The 16,551-nt window shown below is 31.8% G+C and overlaps 1 protein-coding gene and 1 long non-coding RNA gene across 11 annotated transcripts in view; one reads left to right on the top strand and one right to left on the bottom strand.

Annotated features, from left to right (window-relative positions):
- Positions 1 to 16,551, top strand: part of LOC143642632 (uncharacterized) — a 180,174-nt gene that overhangs the window by 105,940 nt on the left and 57,683 nt on the right. The window lies entirely within an intron of this gene.
- Positions 1,228 to 16,551, bottom strand: part of USP15 (ubiquitin specific peptidase 15) — a 146,100-nt gene continuing 130,776 nt past the window's right edge. For all 9 annotated transcript variants that reach the window (XM_077111262.1, XM_077111259.1, XM_077111260.1 and 6 more), the window contains 8 exons: positions 15,652 to 15,767; positions 15,192 to 15,464; positions 14,739 to 14,809; positions 14,243 to 14,358; positions 13,459 to 13,608; positions 11,252 to 11,355; positions 5,092 to 5,180; positions 1,228 to 1,683 (listed from right to left, as the gene is read on the bottom strand). In XM_077111262.1, coding sequence (XP_076967377.1) covers positions 1,495 to 1,683; positions 5,092 to 5,180; positions 11,252 to 11,355; positions 13,459 to 13,608; positions 14,243 to 14,358; positions 14,739 to 14,809; positions 15,192 to 15,464; positions 15,652 to 15,767 — 1,108 coding nt within the window. In that variant the 3' untranslated portion in view covers positions 1,228 to 1,494. The remainder of the gene's footprint in view (positions 1,684 to 5,091; positions 5,181 to 11,251; positions 11,356 to 13,458; positions 13,609 to 14,242; positions 14,359 to 14,738; positions 14,810 to 15,191; positions 15,465 to 15,651; positions 15,768 to 16,551) is intronic.

Genomic DNA, 16,551 nt, shown 5'->3' with positions numbered 1-16,551 from the left:
TTTAAATGCTAACATAAATAAATAATTTACGAAAATGTGCACTCACAGAGTGAACTTTTATTTACAATACACAATTTTATAATCTATTGTATTTGATTAGTTCAAGTGAAGAACATTATACTTTTTGCTTTAATAACAGTGGGACACAAAGCAATTTCTCAGGTAGTCGATATGTGAAATGTGCCCCAGCATTTAGATTTTCTATTAAAGGCAGTATTGTATGCCAATTGACAATACATTCTTTCAACTAGATCAAAGGGAAATAAAGCAGCAAATGAAAAATGTTTCAAATGTTTACACATATTTTTGGCATCCTGGATCCTTGAATGTATTGAACTAAAATCAAATTCAAGGTTTGTATGCTTTATATATACTGTACAGGTTCTAACTCTGGAACATGCAAATGCCAATTCTCTTATAACAAGTTACCTTCTGAGAAAAGCTGTAAGGCTATGGTGAATTCCATCAGGAACACACAAGAAAGTTAACAGACCTACCTTTAAAGCCAATTGTCCATTAATGATTGAAAGGCCATATATGAAAAAAAATCTCTCATTTAAGCTTGATGCAATTATTACTATGGATACAGAATACTATTAAGTCTGTCCTTATATTACAATAATTAGGAGAGCTAAAAGTTGCCAAATGACCAGAAAATAGGGAGAAAAATGTACAGAAAAATTTTAATTTTGGACCATTAACAGATACAAGATATGCATTTTTCTTAAAAAAGCAAGTTAAAAATAATTTGAATGTCTAAGGAATAGATCCCAATAGCCATAAAAAATACTTACATTTAACTGAAAAATTATTTTAGATGGGAGTGTGAAATCTAGAACCTGCTTCCACAGTAGCAGTAAGATGAACATATTCTGGATTTTTAATGATACTACAAAAGGAAATAACTTTTTCAAGATTGTTTCTTATATCATGATTCAGTTTTTTAATAGGCCTACATTGATTACTAGGGATAGACTTGAGAATTTGGTTTTCCAAGAATACTACTGCAGTATTTATGCCACACTGATACTGTAGCTAAATATTATAGTAGTATACATGGCAGCCTAATGCACATGAATTAGATTAACCAAAACCTAAGTTCAGTCATAGTTTTCTTGCAGTATTATTAGAGCAAAATAAATGACCAACATCCACAAATTTAACATTTGTCATCAATTAAACTCACATCCAAAAAATTAAAGAAAACATAATTCATCAAAACAGCAGCAAACTTAAAAGGGGTTTATTTGTGATTTCCTATATATATTTAGCTTGTAAATACAAGACTGTAAATGTATTAAGAGACAATTTCTGTTAAAGTTTTCATTGTGTTTCACTTCAAGTACTGCACAATTAAAATCTGATAAAGAATTTACATTCGGTTATCTGAAACTCCCCATCTCAGACTTTTGTTTTAATGTGGTGGGTAACTTCATCATTTCAACAGATACCACCAACAGGAAAGTCTCTCTTATATGGCTTCTAGGACTTTCATTAGTTAGTGTGCATACAGTTTTCATTTTCTATATCATTGTCATTGTCATTGTCATTGCTATCTTCATCACTTTCTAATGGGATGCCTGTGGCAGCTGAAGCACCTTTAGTTTCTCGGTCAAGAGGAAAAAAGCCAGTTCCACTGAAAGTGTCTTGTCTCTGGTAGAAGAGTACATATGCTGCTTTGGACTGTAAAAAAAAAAAAAAAAAAAAAAAGGATGTTAAAATGGTAGTGATTCTCAAAGATTAAAATACTATGAATTTTTAGCTGGTAACTAGTATTAGTGATAGGCATGAATTAAATAGAAAAACCACACATGGTCAAACAGCATTTACTAAAATTGATTATAAGATGATTTCTATAAATAAAGGGAGAAAAGTCACTAGAATTAAGCATTTTAATCCTCTTGTAAGTTATTTGAACCAAAAAAATAAATGCAACTGTATCACTAGTTGATGAAACTAGTTACTTGAAAGTGAAATTGAATTTATGCTTTCTTCCCTCTTGTTTCTAAGGAAAGGTGAGCCTATATCTAATACTAGTCATTTCATTCCATGTTTACTCTAAGCCCAGCTCTTCAACTTCTTAAGGATTCTGCTTGTCACTCATCACTTGTGTATATTTAATGAGTCCTTCTCTACTGGCCTTTTCTCTTTGGCATAAAAAATATTTAAAATTTTTGCCATCATAAATTCCTCTCCATACCACATCCTTTTTTGGCTGTCATGGAGCTTCATCTTCCTCACAGCTAAGTTTACAGAGAAATCTATATATTCATCATGCACACTCCTCAATCCAATGTAATCTTAACTTACACCATAACCATTTTAATAAAATGGCTTTCATTAGGGTCAATAACCTAATAAGCAAATTAAATGGATGCCCTTTTTTAATTCTTTTAATCAATCTTTATAGCATTTAATGCTTTACTATTTTTCTATCCTTCAAACACTATTTCTGGCTTCTATGACATCATTTTCCCTTATGTCTACTTCTATCTCTTATCAGAGTATTTTGTGTATCATGACCTTTAAAAATCATGTATTGTCCTTAGCCCACTGATCTTCTCAATCTGTATCCTCTCCTTGGGTGATTCATTCAAACCCATGGCTTCAATCGCCACCTAAGGGCTGACACCTCAATCTAACTTAGGCTAGTACTCTCCCCTGAAGTCCATTTCCATTAGTCCAACAACCCAGTGAAAATTCCACATAACTATCACACATGCAACTCAAACTTCAGCTGCAAAATTTCTTACTATATTTCTTATCCTGGTGAATGGCCAAGTAAATCATCTTCAATTCCTCCTTCTCTGCAACTCTGTATTTTGGTCTAGTTTTTTTCTTAAATTTTTTATTTTGAAATAATTTCAAACTTACCATATAGAGAACTCCTACAAACTACCCACCCACTTAACTAGATCCACAAATTTTAACACTTTGCCATATCTACCGTATCATTCTATCTATTCATCTATCAATTCATCCATTCAACTACCTACTCATCCGTCTATCATTCCATTTTCTAAACATCTGAAAGTATAGGCTGTACACATCATGCTCCTTGAACACTTAATACTTCCATGTACATTTCCTAAGAATGAAAGGATATTCATTTACGAGACCACCTTATGCAGTTACCAAGGTCAAGAGCTTTAACATTTATATAACTTTACATTTTATATTTCAATTTTTTTCATACGTACCAATAATGCCCTTTAATGCCTTTTCTCCATTATCAGATTCCATCCAAGATCATGTATTGCATTTACCCCAGGATCATGTATTGCATTTAATTGTCATTGTCTCTTTAGTCATTCTTTTTAATTTTGGAAACATATATACAAAATAAACTTTTTCATCTCAACCACTCCCATGCAAAGCATTCAGTGGGACTAATCACATTCAAAATGTTGTATCCAATCTTAATCAAGTTTTATTAATTCTACCTAGCAAATACCTCATATATCGACTCTCCTTTAATCTATACCTTACTATCATTACTTTAAGTTAGAAGCCTTCACTGGTTAAATTACTGTGACAGCCACCTAAATGGCTGACCCTTTTCTTAGATGTCTTCCCATCTACCTTCTACAGTGTTTTGAAGATGTTAAGATGCAAATTTAATAATATCATTCTATGGTTTTAATAGTCATCCAATGGGTTCCCACAGGCTTGAAGAAAATGTCTAAACTTTCAAGGAATGGCATCCTTCTTGATCTGAGTGCAAATTCCATCTCTAGCCTAATTTATGCCCCATATCCCTAACAGTCTTTCCTTTCAGTCATACCAAACCATTTAGCTGCTCCTCTAAAGTGCAATGCTTCATCAAGCCTTTGAAGGTACTGTTTTCTCTGTCAAGAACATTTTTTCTTCCTTTCTCTATTTTACTACTATACCTATTTGCAGAAAGGTCAAACACTACCTTCATTATGGGGATTTCCCTGCCTTGGTCCTGTTTGTATTGAGAGATTAAGCAGAAAAACAGAATTGAAAAGTGGGAGATATGACTTGAAATTAGGGGTCTAAATATAAAACAGATATGTAGTTAACTTAGGCATAAACATTTAAAGAAATATTCCAGTGTTCAAGTCTCTATTATAGCTACAAGGAGAACAGTATAATTAATAAATGTACATTATGGCTACAGAGAAACTACAGATTATATCAGACCTATTGATGCAATGATTATGCCATTAATTCGTCTCAGGAGTTTATTAATACCCTTAAGTAAGTTGAACTATTAAGATGAAGACTTTAAAGCATTATAAATGAAAAAGTTTTTGTCCTCGAAAAATATAATCTAAACAGGGAAACAAAGTAAAGCAGTCCGTGTTCCCCATATGAACAGAAAGCCTTCAGTATGGCAAAGATCACCATACGACCAAACATTATACTTCTAATACTTGATCAATAGTGCAATTTAAAGAAAATATACTCTTATCAGCAATTCTTAGATTTCTTCTTAAAACATACTACAGTCATCCACCAATAAATATCTGAAAATAAAGATCTGCTCTGATGTGAGCAATATTTTGGCTCCAGCTGTGGCGGATAAACTTATACAAGAGTGAGCAGATGTAACTTAAATTTTTCATGATTCAGAAAGTAACAAGTACATAGGGTTAATTTTTTAATGTATAATTTATTTAATTAAGTCATTTTGTGTTTAAATGCTTAATTGTCAAAAAGCAGGATAAAACTTTATTTTGAAGATCATAGGTATAGAAAGGACTTAAAGGATTTTTTTCCCTCCAGTTCTAGCACTTCCTTTAAATAGTCACTCTCTACAAAGGTAAGAACTGAACCTCTTTTGCAGAGGAGAGTTTTATTTTTTCATTAGAAAACTCTCTCATGTTGAAAATTACTAGAAAAATTTTTACACTGCAACTTACACTACTTGTTTGTGGACAATTTTAAAAGACAAATTTCCATGAGGGACAGCTTTACACACTTTTAAGTCAGAACATATCTCTCTTAACTACTAGAATTTCTAGACTATAGACTATTGTGTTCCACAAGCTTTATTTAATTAATTTATATTCACTTTTTAAAAAAGTGGATTCCATGATTTCAGGAAATATAAGATATACTTACCACAATTTGGTCTTCGGATGCAGTTGAGACACTACTGTCATCAAAATAGTACCATTTCCCATCATCTTTATTTTTTGCGAAAGCAGTATCTAATAAAAAATATAATCAATTCTGTGACTAAAATGAGTTATAGTTTCCTGACCTTCAAAACTCTATAATCATCTACCTGAGAGTATCAATCAAGTATTACATGATAATTACCTATTACACATTCAACTGATTAAAAATTGATTAAAGTCTTTGGGAATAATTTCCTACACTCTAGATAGCTAAGATACTTTTCATATAAATTGAAACCTGTGGTATTTTCATCACAAGGAAAAACATATTAATTATTTTTTAATTCACAGAATAACAATGACAATAAATGACAATTAACATTTACAGAGTGCTTATTCTATACCAGGAACATTGCTATGAACTTTACATCTATTTCCTCATAAAGAAGATATTATTTGTCATTGTTATTTTTCCCATTTTAGAGATGGGGAAACTGAGGTATAAAGAAACGGTTAATTTGCCCAAGGTAGTATAGCTGTTAAGTAGCAGAAACAGGATTTAAACCCAGGTATTTATTTCTGACTCTAAAGTTTGACATTTCAATTATTATTTAAATTTTCTGTAACAAATCTTCTTGCATTTCTATCTGATTAATGTGTAGTGTTTTTTAAATCAGAACTGTCTTCATTCTTTAACAAAAGTATAGAGCAACAAAAGGGAAAAAGCAATTAATCTGCAAATTTTTTAGATTCGCTTACATTTAAGTACAAAACAAAGAAATATCCCTTTCTCATCCCATGCTTTGTATGAACCACCAAAGAACTGAGGAAACAAAGTTGCAAAATGTTCCCCAAACAATTATTGGTTGTCAAAGCTTCTAAAAAATGACCTTTATAGGCTAAGTCCTCTAAATAGTCCTACCCCTCACAAAAGAAAAGTTATTAGTCTTTTGTTTCACATATACATAATAAATTAAGGTGGTTCTCTTTGATATAGTCAAAACAAAAGAGGAACATATTCTTTCTATTAAAAAGACTGTTCAGAAGGGAATGATATTTAATTCTCTTAAAGTAAAGTAAGCATCAATTTATTAGCTCTTCTATCCCTCGAGAGGCTTCTCTGGTAAACAGAAAAATAGTTTAGAACAAACAATCAGCCATACAGCCAAAAGAGCACAATGGTTTAAATTCTGATTCATTTATTTCACAAAATTCTGTGACCATCTTGTATGTGGAAGAAAGGTGTTATATTTTACCTGCTGTTGGTTCCCTCTCCTCAAAAATCAACCATGGGAAAAACTATAGGAGCAGAGGGAAGTTAGGACCAAGGAATTATCAAAAATAAATAGTGAAAACCTTGAGAGGACTGAAGTGTGGCACATTATTGTGAACTGATGTAGGTACGTATTTGTGCATGCAGAATGTTAAGTGGCTAGAAGCAGCAATGAGAAGACAGGTTAGAGGAAAGCTTTCATATTTCATACATGGGGCAATCATTGCCATGTTCTTTATCACAGAGAGTGACAATACTCAGTCCACCCAATTCAGAGGTGTACCATTTTAAAAAAATGTCCTATTGGGATAACAAAGTATTTGAAAATTAGTATAACTTGAACCCAAGCCTTTGGTTAAAAATCAACCTTTGGTGAGGTGTTGAAGACTCCTCCATCTCTACCCTCTCCAACTCTCGAGGACTAGTGGATTGCAACCTGCTTTTAATGCTGAGTATTTCTAAGAGTTTAAAGTTGAATTTCTGATCAGAGTATTGTTTGGTTGAGTGGCAGCAAAGTGGAGGGTCAACAGTGGTGCTGTGGTACCCAGGGATCTCTTGATTTGGAGTTTTTCTTTGCTCCTATCAAACACACTAGGAGAGACAAAGATTAGGGGACTGGCCTTTTGTCCTTGTTTAAAATACCTTACCAGAACTGCTAATACTTTCCAGGGAATACAAACTCTCAGGTCGATATAGCCAGATACTATAAAGGGCAAAATAACTAATAATCTAAACCAATTGAAGTAGAATTATTAGACCGGATGTATCAAGAAGTTAAGTAAGTTTGATAAATATTAAGATGTAGTGAAAGATATAAACAATATGAAAAAAAGTAAAAACAAAAACATGGACATAAGACCTTGAAAACTACAATAGTTGAAATAAATAATAATCACCATGAGGATAAACAATAGAATTGTTAAAGCTAAAGAATAAATTAATGAGCTGGAAGATCAGATTGAGGAACTCTCCTAGGAAGCATCAGGAAAGGACAATGCTACAAAAAAATATAAAGGGAGAGCTAAGAGATCATGGAGTACAGATTTATGGAACAGTTCAGAAATAAAGAAAAATGAGGGACTCTTTGATGAAATAATGCAGATAAAATTTCCCAGAATTAACAAATGACAAAAGACAGGATAAAAACATGCATGTACATGCATTTGTGTGTATAAATGAAACCCCACATCTAGCTACATTATGGTAAAATTTAAGAATGTCAAAGATGAAGAGGAATTCAAAAAGCATCCAGAAGGAGCAAAGGAATGGGAACTAGATTAATATCAGACTTCTCAAAATAAAATTTAAATGTGAAGAATCATCATCCCTGGCCTGAAAAAAATGCTATACAAAGATTCAGTTGGAAAATATTCTTTGAAGAAGTCCTCAAATGATATAACAGGATGTAGTAAGAGACATAAACAGTAGGGATCATCAAATTTGTTATTTCTAAAATGGATGAGAGAGGGAGAGAAACTAGGTAAACAGCCTAAACTAAAATTTAGGTAACAATCAATATGTGGGGGTGGGGATGGGAATATAGAGGTAGTAAGATCAAAAGGACATGATAGTGTTTATTCTTTGTACTCTCAGGGAAAAGATAAAGATACTTTAAATATAAGAAATCAGTGAGGGTAAATAAATGACTGTGTTGTCTTAAGGGTGCCTATCAGATAAAAGTAAAATGCAAATCTTTTTTTTGAATAATTTTTTTATTGTTAAAATACAATAAAAAATGTCAAAAATTTTTTGAATTTTTTTACTATTAAAAATATTTAATCCATAATTTTAATAGATAAAAAATAAGCTATCAAGTATGAAAGCAGGAAAGAAGAAAAAATAAAAGTTCAATACATAAAAAATATAAAATATGCTAGAATAAGTCCAAGTATAGTAATTACAATGAATATAAATGCCTTAAACTCACTGAAATTGAGTCTTTTTTTTTTTAATTTTTGAAATTGGGTGAATTGGGTCTACCTCTTTCCCTGACAGGCTAAGGGATGCCCAGATATTTGACTCTAGGTCCCATACTTCTTTGCATTAGTCAACTCAAGGAAGTGCTAGGTATTTATCTCAACAGGATCCAAGATAAATGAGAATCTGTGTAGGGACTTCAAACCATTTATTGACAGATGACTACTGATTAATGAATAAGAGGCAATAAAGATGCAGCTACAGCAGAAAATGGAAATTAGTTTGTAAACTGAAGGGCCTTCAAGAGCTGATGGCTACCCTGAGCTGAAAATGTCCAAACAAACTGCCTTGCACTTATCACCACACATCCACAGTGCAAAATGAGTAGGATACTGGAGAGTGTAGCTACAGCTGAAGGCCTGAAGTTGTTATGTCTCTTCTAAGCTTTTGGTATGTATGTTGGGTTGTTTCTTGTCTTGTAACCTTTCTTAAAGCTGACTTCATGCTGGGTGAATCTTTGAGTCTGACAATATGAACTCAAGACAACTGCAGAGTGGATGCTGCATTCACAAATTAAAAGAAAAATACTTTCAGACTGAATAAAAACCAACATCTAAAAATCATATGGTATACAAGAGACAGATTCAACAAAAAGGCACACAGAGGCTGCAAATTAAATCATGGAATCAAAAGACAGGGTCAGATCCTGGTACAAGGAACAACATAGTAACAACAGCTACCCATTATAAACATAAATGCATCTAATAACACAGAGCGATAGCTAAGAAAACTGTTGGGAGAAACAGATAAACTTCTTTCAGAAATGAAATGAACATCAAAATAAACAGAGAAAGTGATAATTTGAATACAATTACTATTTCTGAACAGGGAATATATATGTCAAGCACAAAAACATGTAAGAAATAGAACATGTATTAAGCCCAATAGAAACTTCAAAAAACTCCTAAGGATTAATATAGACAATGCCCCCAACTGTTATGCAATGAAATTAAAATTAAGAACAGAAGACAGCTTAAAAATAATCGCAAACTGTTAGGAAATTAAGAAATAGCACTGAAAAGATAACGAAAATACCATGTTTAACAATTTGGGGGCAGAATTAAAGTAGTATGGAGACGGAAATTTAAAGCTTTAATTACAGTGTTCGATACAGAAAAAGGAGAGCAAAGAGCTAAGACTTCAAACCAAGAAACTGGAAAAAGAACTACAGAGCAAACCCAAAGTAACAATAATAATAAAATACTGAAGAGAAGGGAAGAAATCAATGAGATAGAGTAGAAACATACAATAACAGAAATTTATAAGAACGGAAAGCTAATTCTTCAATAAGATTATTCAGATAGACCTCTGACAAAAAGATAAAAAAAGACAAAAGAATAAGAAAACAACAATAAATAAAGCTTAAGGTATTATAAGTATTCTCAAATTTGAAAATCTAGATGAAATGGATATATTTTTTAGAAAAACAGAAAATGTCAAAATGTGCACAAAGGAATAAAGAAAATGTGAATAGACAAGCATGAAATAAATAGAAAAACTTATTCTTCTAAGGCCCAGATGGTTTAACAAGTGAATTCTACTAAACTTTTATAAATTAGTTAATTTCTGTATTATACTAGTTATTTTAATAGGAAAAAAAAAAAAGAGGAAAGCATCCCAGCTTATTTTATTAGGCTGGACTATAATCCTGATTCCAAAGTAAAATAAGAACATTATAAAAAAATTATAAGCCCATTTCACATGAATTAAATTGCAACAATCCAATCAACCAACCCATATACAACTGTGTATCAACATATACATAATAACAAATAGGATTTATCCAGGAATCCAGAAAACTTTGCAGAAATATTGACCAATTAGAGAGTGTAGATTGGTGCAGCCATCCTAGGGAACCATCTGGCAGTACTTAAAGCACTCTGTAATCTAGCAATCCCACTTCTGGGATTCTAATCTAAACAATGATGTTTATCGTGTCTTGTGGTCCAAGAAAGTAAAATCAGTATTTGGATGTCCACTATGAGGAGAATGGAGAGGAAAAACATGGTGAATATAAATTCAGTGGTTAGTATCAGTGATGGACTAAATGCACACAAACCAACATGAATAAATCTTAAAAGTATAAAGGAAAGAAAAGTAAGCAACATATTGAGACCTATGATACAATTATGTAAAGTAGCAATAATGTATGATTTATAATTGCACATACAAAGGAAAGCAGCCCTGAATGGACCAATGTTGTTCCTGTGCCTTGATGTAAAGAATATATTTAATTCAATCCTGTACGCCTGATGTAAAAAAAAACAAGGAAAAAAGAGCTCAAATTCTGATGGTGGTGGTTTGAAGCTGTTATGTGTTCCAGAAAATTATGTTGTTCTTAAAATTAATCCATCTTGTGGGTGTAAAAGATCCTTTTTAAGTAGGATCTTTTGGTGAGGCTACTTAAATTAAGATGTGACCCACCTCATTCAGGATGGGTCTTAATTTCTGGATGGAGTCCTTTATAAGAGAATGAAACTCAAACACAGAAGGAGAAAAAAAGTCACAGAAGCAAGAAGCTGAAAGCAACAAAACCTGGAAGAGAAGGGGGAGACCAACAGATACGGCATGTGCCTTGCCATGTGACAGAGGAGTCCAGGATTGCCGGCAGCCAGTCTTCAGAAAGAAGACATCATCTTGATGATGCCCAGATTTGGACATTTCCATGGCTTCAAAACTGTAAGCTTGTAAGCCAATAAATTTCCATAGTTTTAGCCAATGCATTTCATGGTATCTGTTTTGAGCAGCTTAGCAAACTAAAACACTGATTCATTCACTCAAGAGAACAGCATCTATTGAACCACTTGAAGATATATCTTACATTTTTTTTTAAAGTTATAAATATCTTAAAGAAAAAAGTCTGGAGTTATCAAACATCAGGATTTAGTTAAAAAGTAAAATGTAAACTTACAGTGTCCTCCTCCCATTCCTCCATAGTGGTTGGAAACAGCAATCAAATTATAGCGGCAAGGACCTGCATTTGGATTAATTAGGAATTCTGACATATCCAAGTCACTGTTTAAAAAAAGAAATCAAAATAGTTTTACATTTTTTCCAAAAATGCAATGAATTATATTTCCTTCTGTAAGTGTTTGACTGTCTTCTCACCAAAAGCCAATAACTTGTTTAAAGCACATCAATATACCCCAAAGATGTGAATGTTCGGGCAAAAATTTGCTTAGGGGTCAAAAATTTAAAAAAGCCTCATTGATGGTTGTTATTCTGATACATGTTTTCATGCTAATACATTTAACTCTCTGTACACCAGGAAAACTGGGCATTATCATCTGAGCCCAATTATCTTTTTTTCAATTAAAAATATTTTTTTGTTAGACAACTTGCAGATTTATAGAAATATGCAGAAAATACAGAATTCCCATATACTCCCCCACTCACACAGTCTTCCCTATTAAGGTTTGCATTAAGGTGGAACCTTTGCTACAAATTACGAAAAAATACTATTATAATTATACTGCTAACTAGAGTCCATATTTTATAAAGGGTTCACTGTGTTATACATCCTATGTTTTTGTTTTTGTTCTTTTCAAAATTTTAGTCTAGTAATACATATGCAACTTAAAATCTCCCCTTTTAACCCCATTCAAATATATAATTCAGTGATGTTACTTTCACAATGCTGTGCTATATCAGCACCACCACACATTATCAAAACTCTTCCATTACCCCAATCAGAAACTCTGTACCAATTAAGCATTAACCCCCGATTCCCTACACCCACACTGACACCTGGTAATTTGTATTCTAGTCTCTCTGATTCAATGAATTTGCTTATTCTAATTATTTCATATCTGTGATACTATACAGTATTTGTCCTTCTGTGTCTAGCTCAACTCACTCAACAAGTCTTCAAGGTTCATCCTTTTTATGGCTGAACAACATTCCATTGTATGTATTACCACATTTTGTTGATGGATCTTTTTACTTTTTATATTTCTAAGTTATTTTTTAAAATAATTTACATAAGTAAAAATAAAGGGATAATGGAAAACAATCTTCTTAGAAGTTATGAGAACTTAAATACATCAAATCCAAATTTTTATTCCACATTTTCCTGGTTTGGAAGATACACATATACCCCAAATGGCCAATAAATATCCTTAAATGCAATCAATCATCTGTTCATAATCTGCCACGAAGAAATCTGGAACATAACCATCTTATAGCTAGTTCATTATTATTTCTGTTTCTCCTTGTATTTACACCATGAAAAAGCAATGAAGATTCTAAATTCATTGAATCTTTAATAGGTTCTAGCTTATCATTACTTCTGGTTCTTCTTGCACTTACATCATCAAAATGCTATATTTTTGAAAACTTGGATGGCTCAAAATTTTGCTAATGAAACTATGTTCTTTGCTCTTTAATTAGAAAACATTTTCAATTTATAAACATGAATTAGAATGATCAATCCAACAAATATTTTTCATTTTGTATCAACTACTTTCCAATCACCCTTGTATACACACCTGCCTTCAGCATTTGTCCCCTAACTGTATCATGCACAAAATCATGAAGGATGAAAGTGTAGTCAAATGTCCTTTTAGCAAAATGGGATAGTTATAAATTCTTATTGTAAAATATTGTATGATGAAGTCCTCCTGTTGCTGTTGAATGACTAAATGAATGAGAACACAATATTCCTTTTTTTCTTCTGAATTCTTAATTACATTCAATAAATGGTTTTAACGACAACAACAAAAGTTTTCTCCAGATTTCTTTATACCTTTTTTTGAAATACGATGCAACGTTCTAGACACTGAATAAGAAAACTAAAGGATGATGCAATAGGGATTTATTTCATTATTGTGCCATCCTTATAAATGATTCCATTATTCTGTTTTTATATTTAGTCTTTTTTTAAAAGCACAATTACAATAACTGAAAAGCAGTGATAAAATGATTCTTAGGAAAAACAAAATAACTATGAGCACATAAAATATCTTAATTATAAATAGGACCAATGAACCCATAAGATAATGTAACAAAGAATGAGTTTTATTATATTTTTTTAAGTATAAAAAATTATACTTAAAAAATTTACCAAGTTAAAAAAAGAAAAGAGTCCTCCAATGTTTATGAAGTACAATTAAAACTTACTTGATAGGAAAATCAACTAGGGTATCCAATTTGTCTCTCATGTATCGACTATAAGAAAATCGCTTGAGATGTACCACAAGTACTGGAGGCAGGGACCATAAATCTAATTTCTTTGTAGCTTGCTGATGTTCTTTACAGTTTGGACAATACCTAAAAATAAAGAGGAATATTTAAAGCTTCATAGAGGTGCAAAGAAACAAAGCAACAATCCTTACTAAAGAAAACAAAGAAATTTGGGGGGGGAAGTTTTACATTCAGTGAGCAATTACTCTAAGTTTATAAACAGGTTGAAAGAATTCCTCTTATTATTTTTACGCTCAATGCATTTTCCAAATAAGTATTCAAAGAAATGATGAAGCATAGAATATTTACATTTTAATATGCTAAAAAGGCAGGGATACAGGAGTTTGAAAACTTAAAAAATTCTGGACTCTAATATATCATCCCAATTTCCCTAAAACTGCTTCTCTAAAACTGGTTGTACAGCTAAAAGCTCTCGGGATAATTTTTTTTAACTATTTTTATTTCTTGGGATAAATTTACTAAGATTAATTATTAATAGTTAAATGGTTAATATGGAAATTATAGTCATGGAATTAATGCTTAAGATATCAATACTTCTGAAGACTTTCTGGTCTTTCTTATTATCTAAATAAATGCTAATTTATTATATAAAAGATCAAAGGGAATTTAGTAATCACTTTTTAAACTTGATGTAGCACATACCTGAGCATAAATCCCTAAAGAAAATAATTAGAAACAATTATTTAACATTGTCTCTTACCAGGGATCTTCAGCACCTAGCTTTTCTTTTGTTGTAAAAAGCTCAATGCAATCTTTTAATTTCACAAAGGGTTTTTTAGGAGGTTTATATTCCACACTTTCATGTTTTTCAAAATCCTAAAGAGAAGTATTTCTTGAGTTAAGAGAACAAATGAAACAAAACTTATTTTAGTGACACCATCTTATCATAAATAGTAATGAAAAACTCCTAAACTTTCTCAAAAGAAACATAAAGCTTATTTCAGCTGAGATTCATACTGCACTTCTAAATAAATCATATATACACCTACATGAACAATTAAAAAATGTAAACAGAAAGCATGTTCAAAACCAACTCTGTACCTTTAAAAAAAAAAAGGTCTTTTTGGACACCTTTTCTCTTTTAGTTCATGACCAATTTTCAAAGAAAACATATCTGGTAGAAGTAAAAGAATGTAACAAAAACAGTGTGATTAACTTGGGAATGCTAAAGAAGAGGTGAGTGAGTGATGATTTACCTCAGCAGCATTTTCATCAAAATATCTTTTTTTCAATTCAGGATCCCAATCCAAAGCAAGAAAAGATCTTTCTAAGGTAGAAAACATTTTTTGTCTTTAAAATATATTCCCATTAATGTTAAAGTTAATACATATTAAGATATATATCACAATAAACAAATAGCAATCTCTTCTACTTGTACAAGGTAATTAGGGCAAATAGATATTTCCAAGGCACTGAAACAATTCAGGAGTTACCAAAAAAAGATACAAAACTTAAAAGCATGCATTTAACTTCAATTTACTAAACACTGAAACATAACTTAGTCTACTTAGAAATTAAGGTCTTTCATTTAAAATTATAGACAGACAAATAAATGGCATTTTTCATGAAAGGGTTGAATTTCACAGTTTGCACCTAAGAAAATAACATTTTTGTTTCAGTTCAGTGTTCAAGTTATGTTTCATACTTACCATCTAGCCTAAGCTGCCTATCATCAAATCTTATATGCCTGGTATCATCTTTGATATAGTTGATATCAGTATTGCCTAAATTGTTGAACTGGAATGTAAACAATCGTTTTTTGTGTCCTGTGAGTTGACCTTTGCAAGTTTCCTCAGTACATAATCCATTTTCAGAATCATTATCTCCTCCAACTGAATCTTCAGACTGACTGTTTTCATTCTCTGAGGGAAGTTCTTGATCCTGGCTAGATTCATCATCTGGTTCATCTGTTTCCATTTCACCTAATTTTAGATATTAGAGATCTTTAAATAAACCCAATGTTAGCATTTACAAATTATTAATTTTAATATTAACATGATTTTCCCCAGGTTTACAGATATTTTCTAGTTCTTTAATCCCCATCATAACTTTTTCTCTGAGGCATTAATCCAAGTGAAAAGTTTTTAAAATTGAACAGGGACACCTTACTTGGTGAGCCTTCTTCATGGATGCCATTTGGGCCATTCCCATTAATATTGTGGTCCTTACAGCAGTGTAGGGATCCTTCTGTTTCCTCGTTATCAGTAGATATTTTGACATATCGGCTTAAATAAAATCAGAAACCAAAAAAACTCACTTTGGCAAAACAAAACTTTTAATGCAGTAATTGGTCATTTAACAGATTCAAGGATAAACCATAAGTGCAGTTGACTAATAATGAGTGTCCTGGTTGTCTTTATAAAAAAACAGAAGTTAACTGGTTATTTCTAGAGTTTTATGTCTTTTAATAGTTTATGTTTGTGGCTAATAATTTCTCAACTTACACTTATATAAAAAGACCCTCATTTACAGGATATATATTATTGCTAAGACCACTTATAATTGAACAATTTCATTTTATGTACAGGCTATGGAATGATTAAAACAGGTATGTAAGAAAGAATACCAAAAATGTCAACCATAAAAGATGAAGGAAAGGATAAAATGGTATTCTCGATTATCTTATAATTCAAATTAAGGTTTTAGGAGGACAAAAAAAGGGGGTTGCCATAAAATACTATCAATTAGAACATTTTTTCCTTTTAAAAAAAATTATTAGTATGAGTTTTTGAGCTAGCAGTATTTATTAAAAAAAGGGAAGCATCTGACACTTTCAGAGAGCATACATGCATTACAGTATTGATAACTTCCTATTTCTTTCCATTTGTAAACTTTGGTGTAAAAAAGTTAAGACCTTGGCGGGCCGCGGTGGCTCAGCGGGCAAGAGTGCTTGCCTGCCATGCCGGAGGACCCTGGTTCGATTCCCGGCCCCAGCCCATGTAAAAAACAAAACAAAAAACAAACAAAATATAATAAAATAAGAAAATGTTTAAAGATGTTTCCCTTTCT

This window comes from Tamandua tetradactyla, chromosome 7 (genome assembly GCF_023851605.1).
Source record: "Tamandua tetradactyla isolate mTamTet1 chromosome 7, mTamTet1.pri, whole genome shotgun sequence".
NCBI lineage: Eukaryota > Metazoa > Chordata > Mammalia > Pilosa > Myrmecophagidae > Tamandua > Tamandua tetradactyla.
The sequence above is the reverse complement of the archived record's forward strand: the minus strand, read 5'-3'. Positions and strand labels throughout refer to the sequence as shown.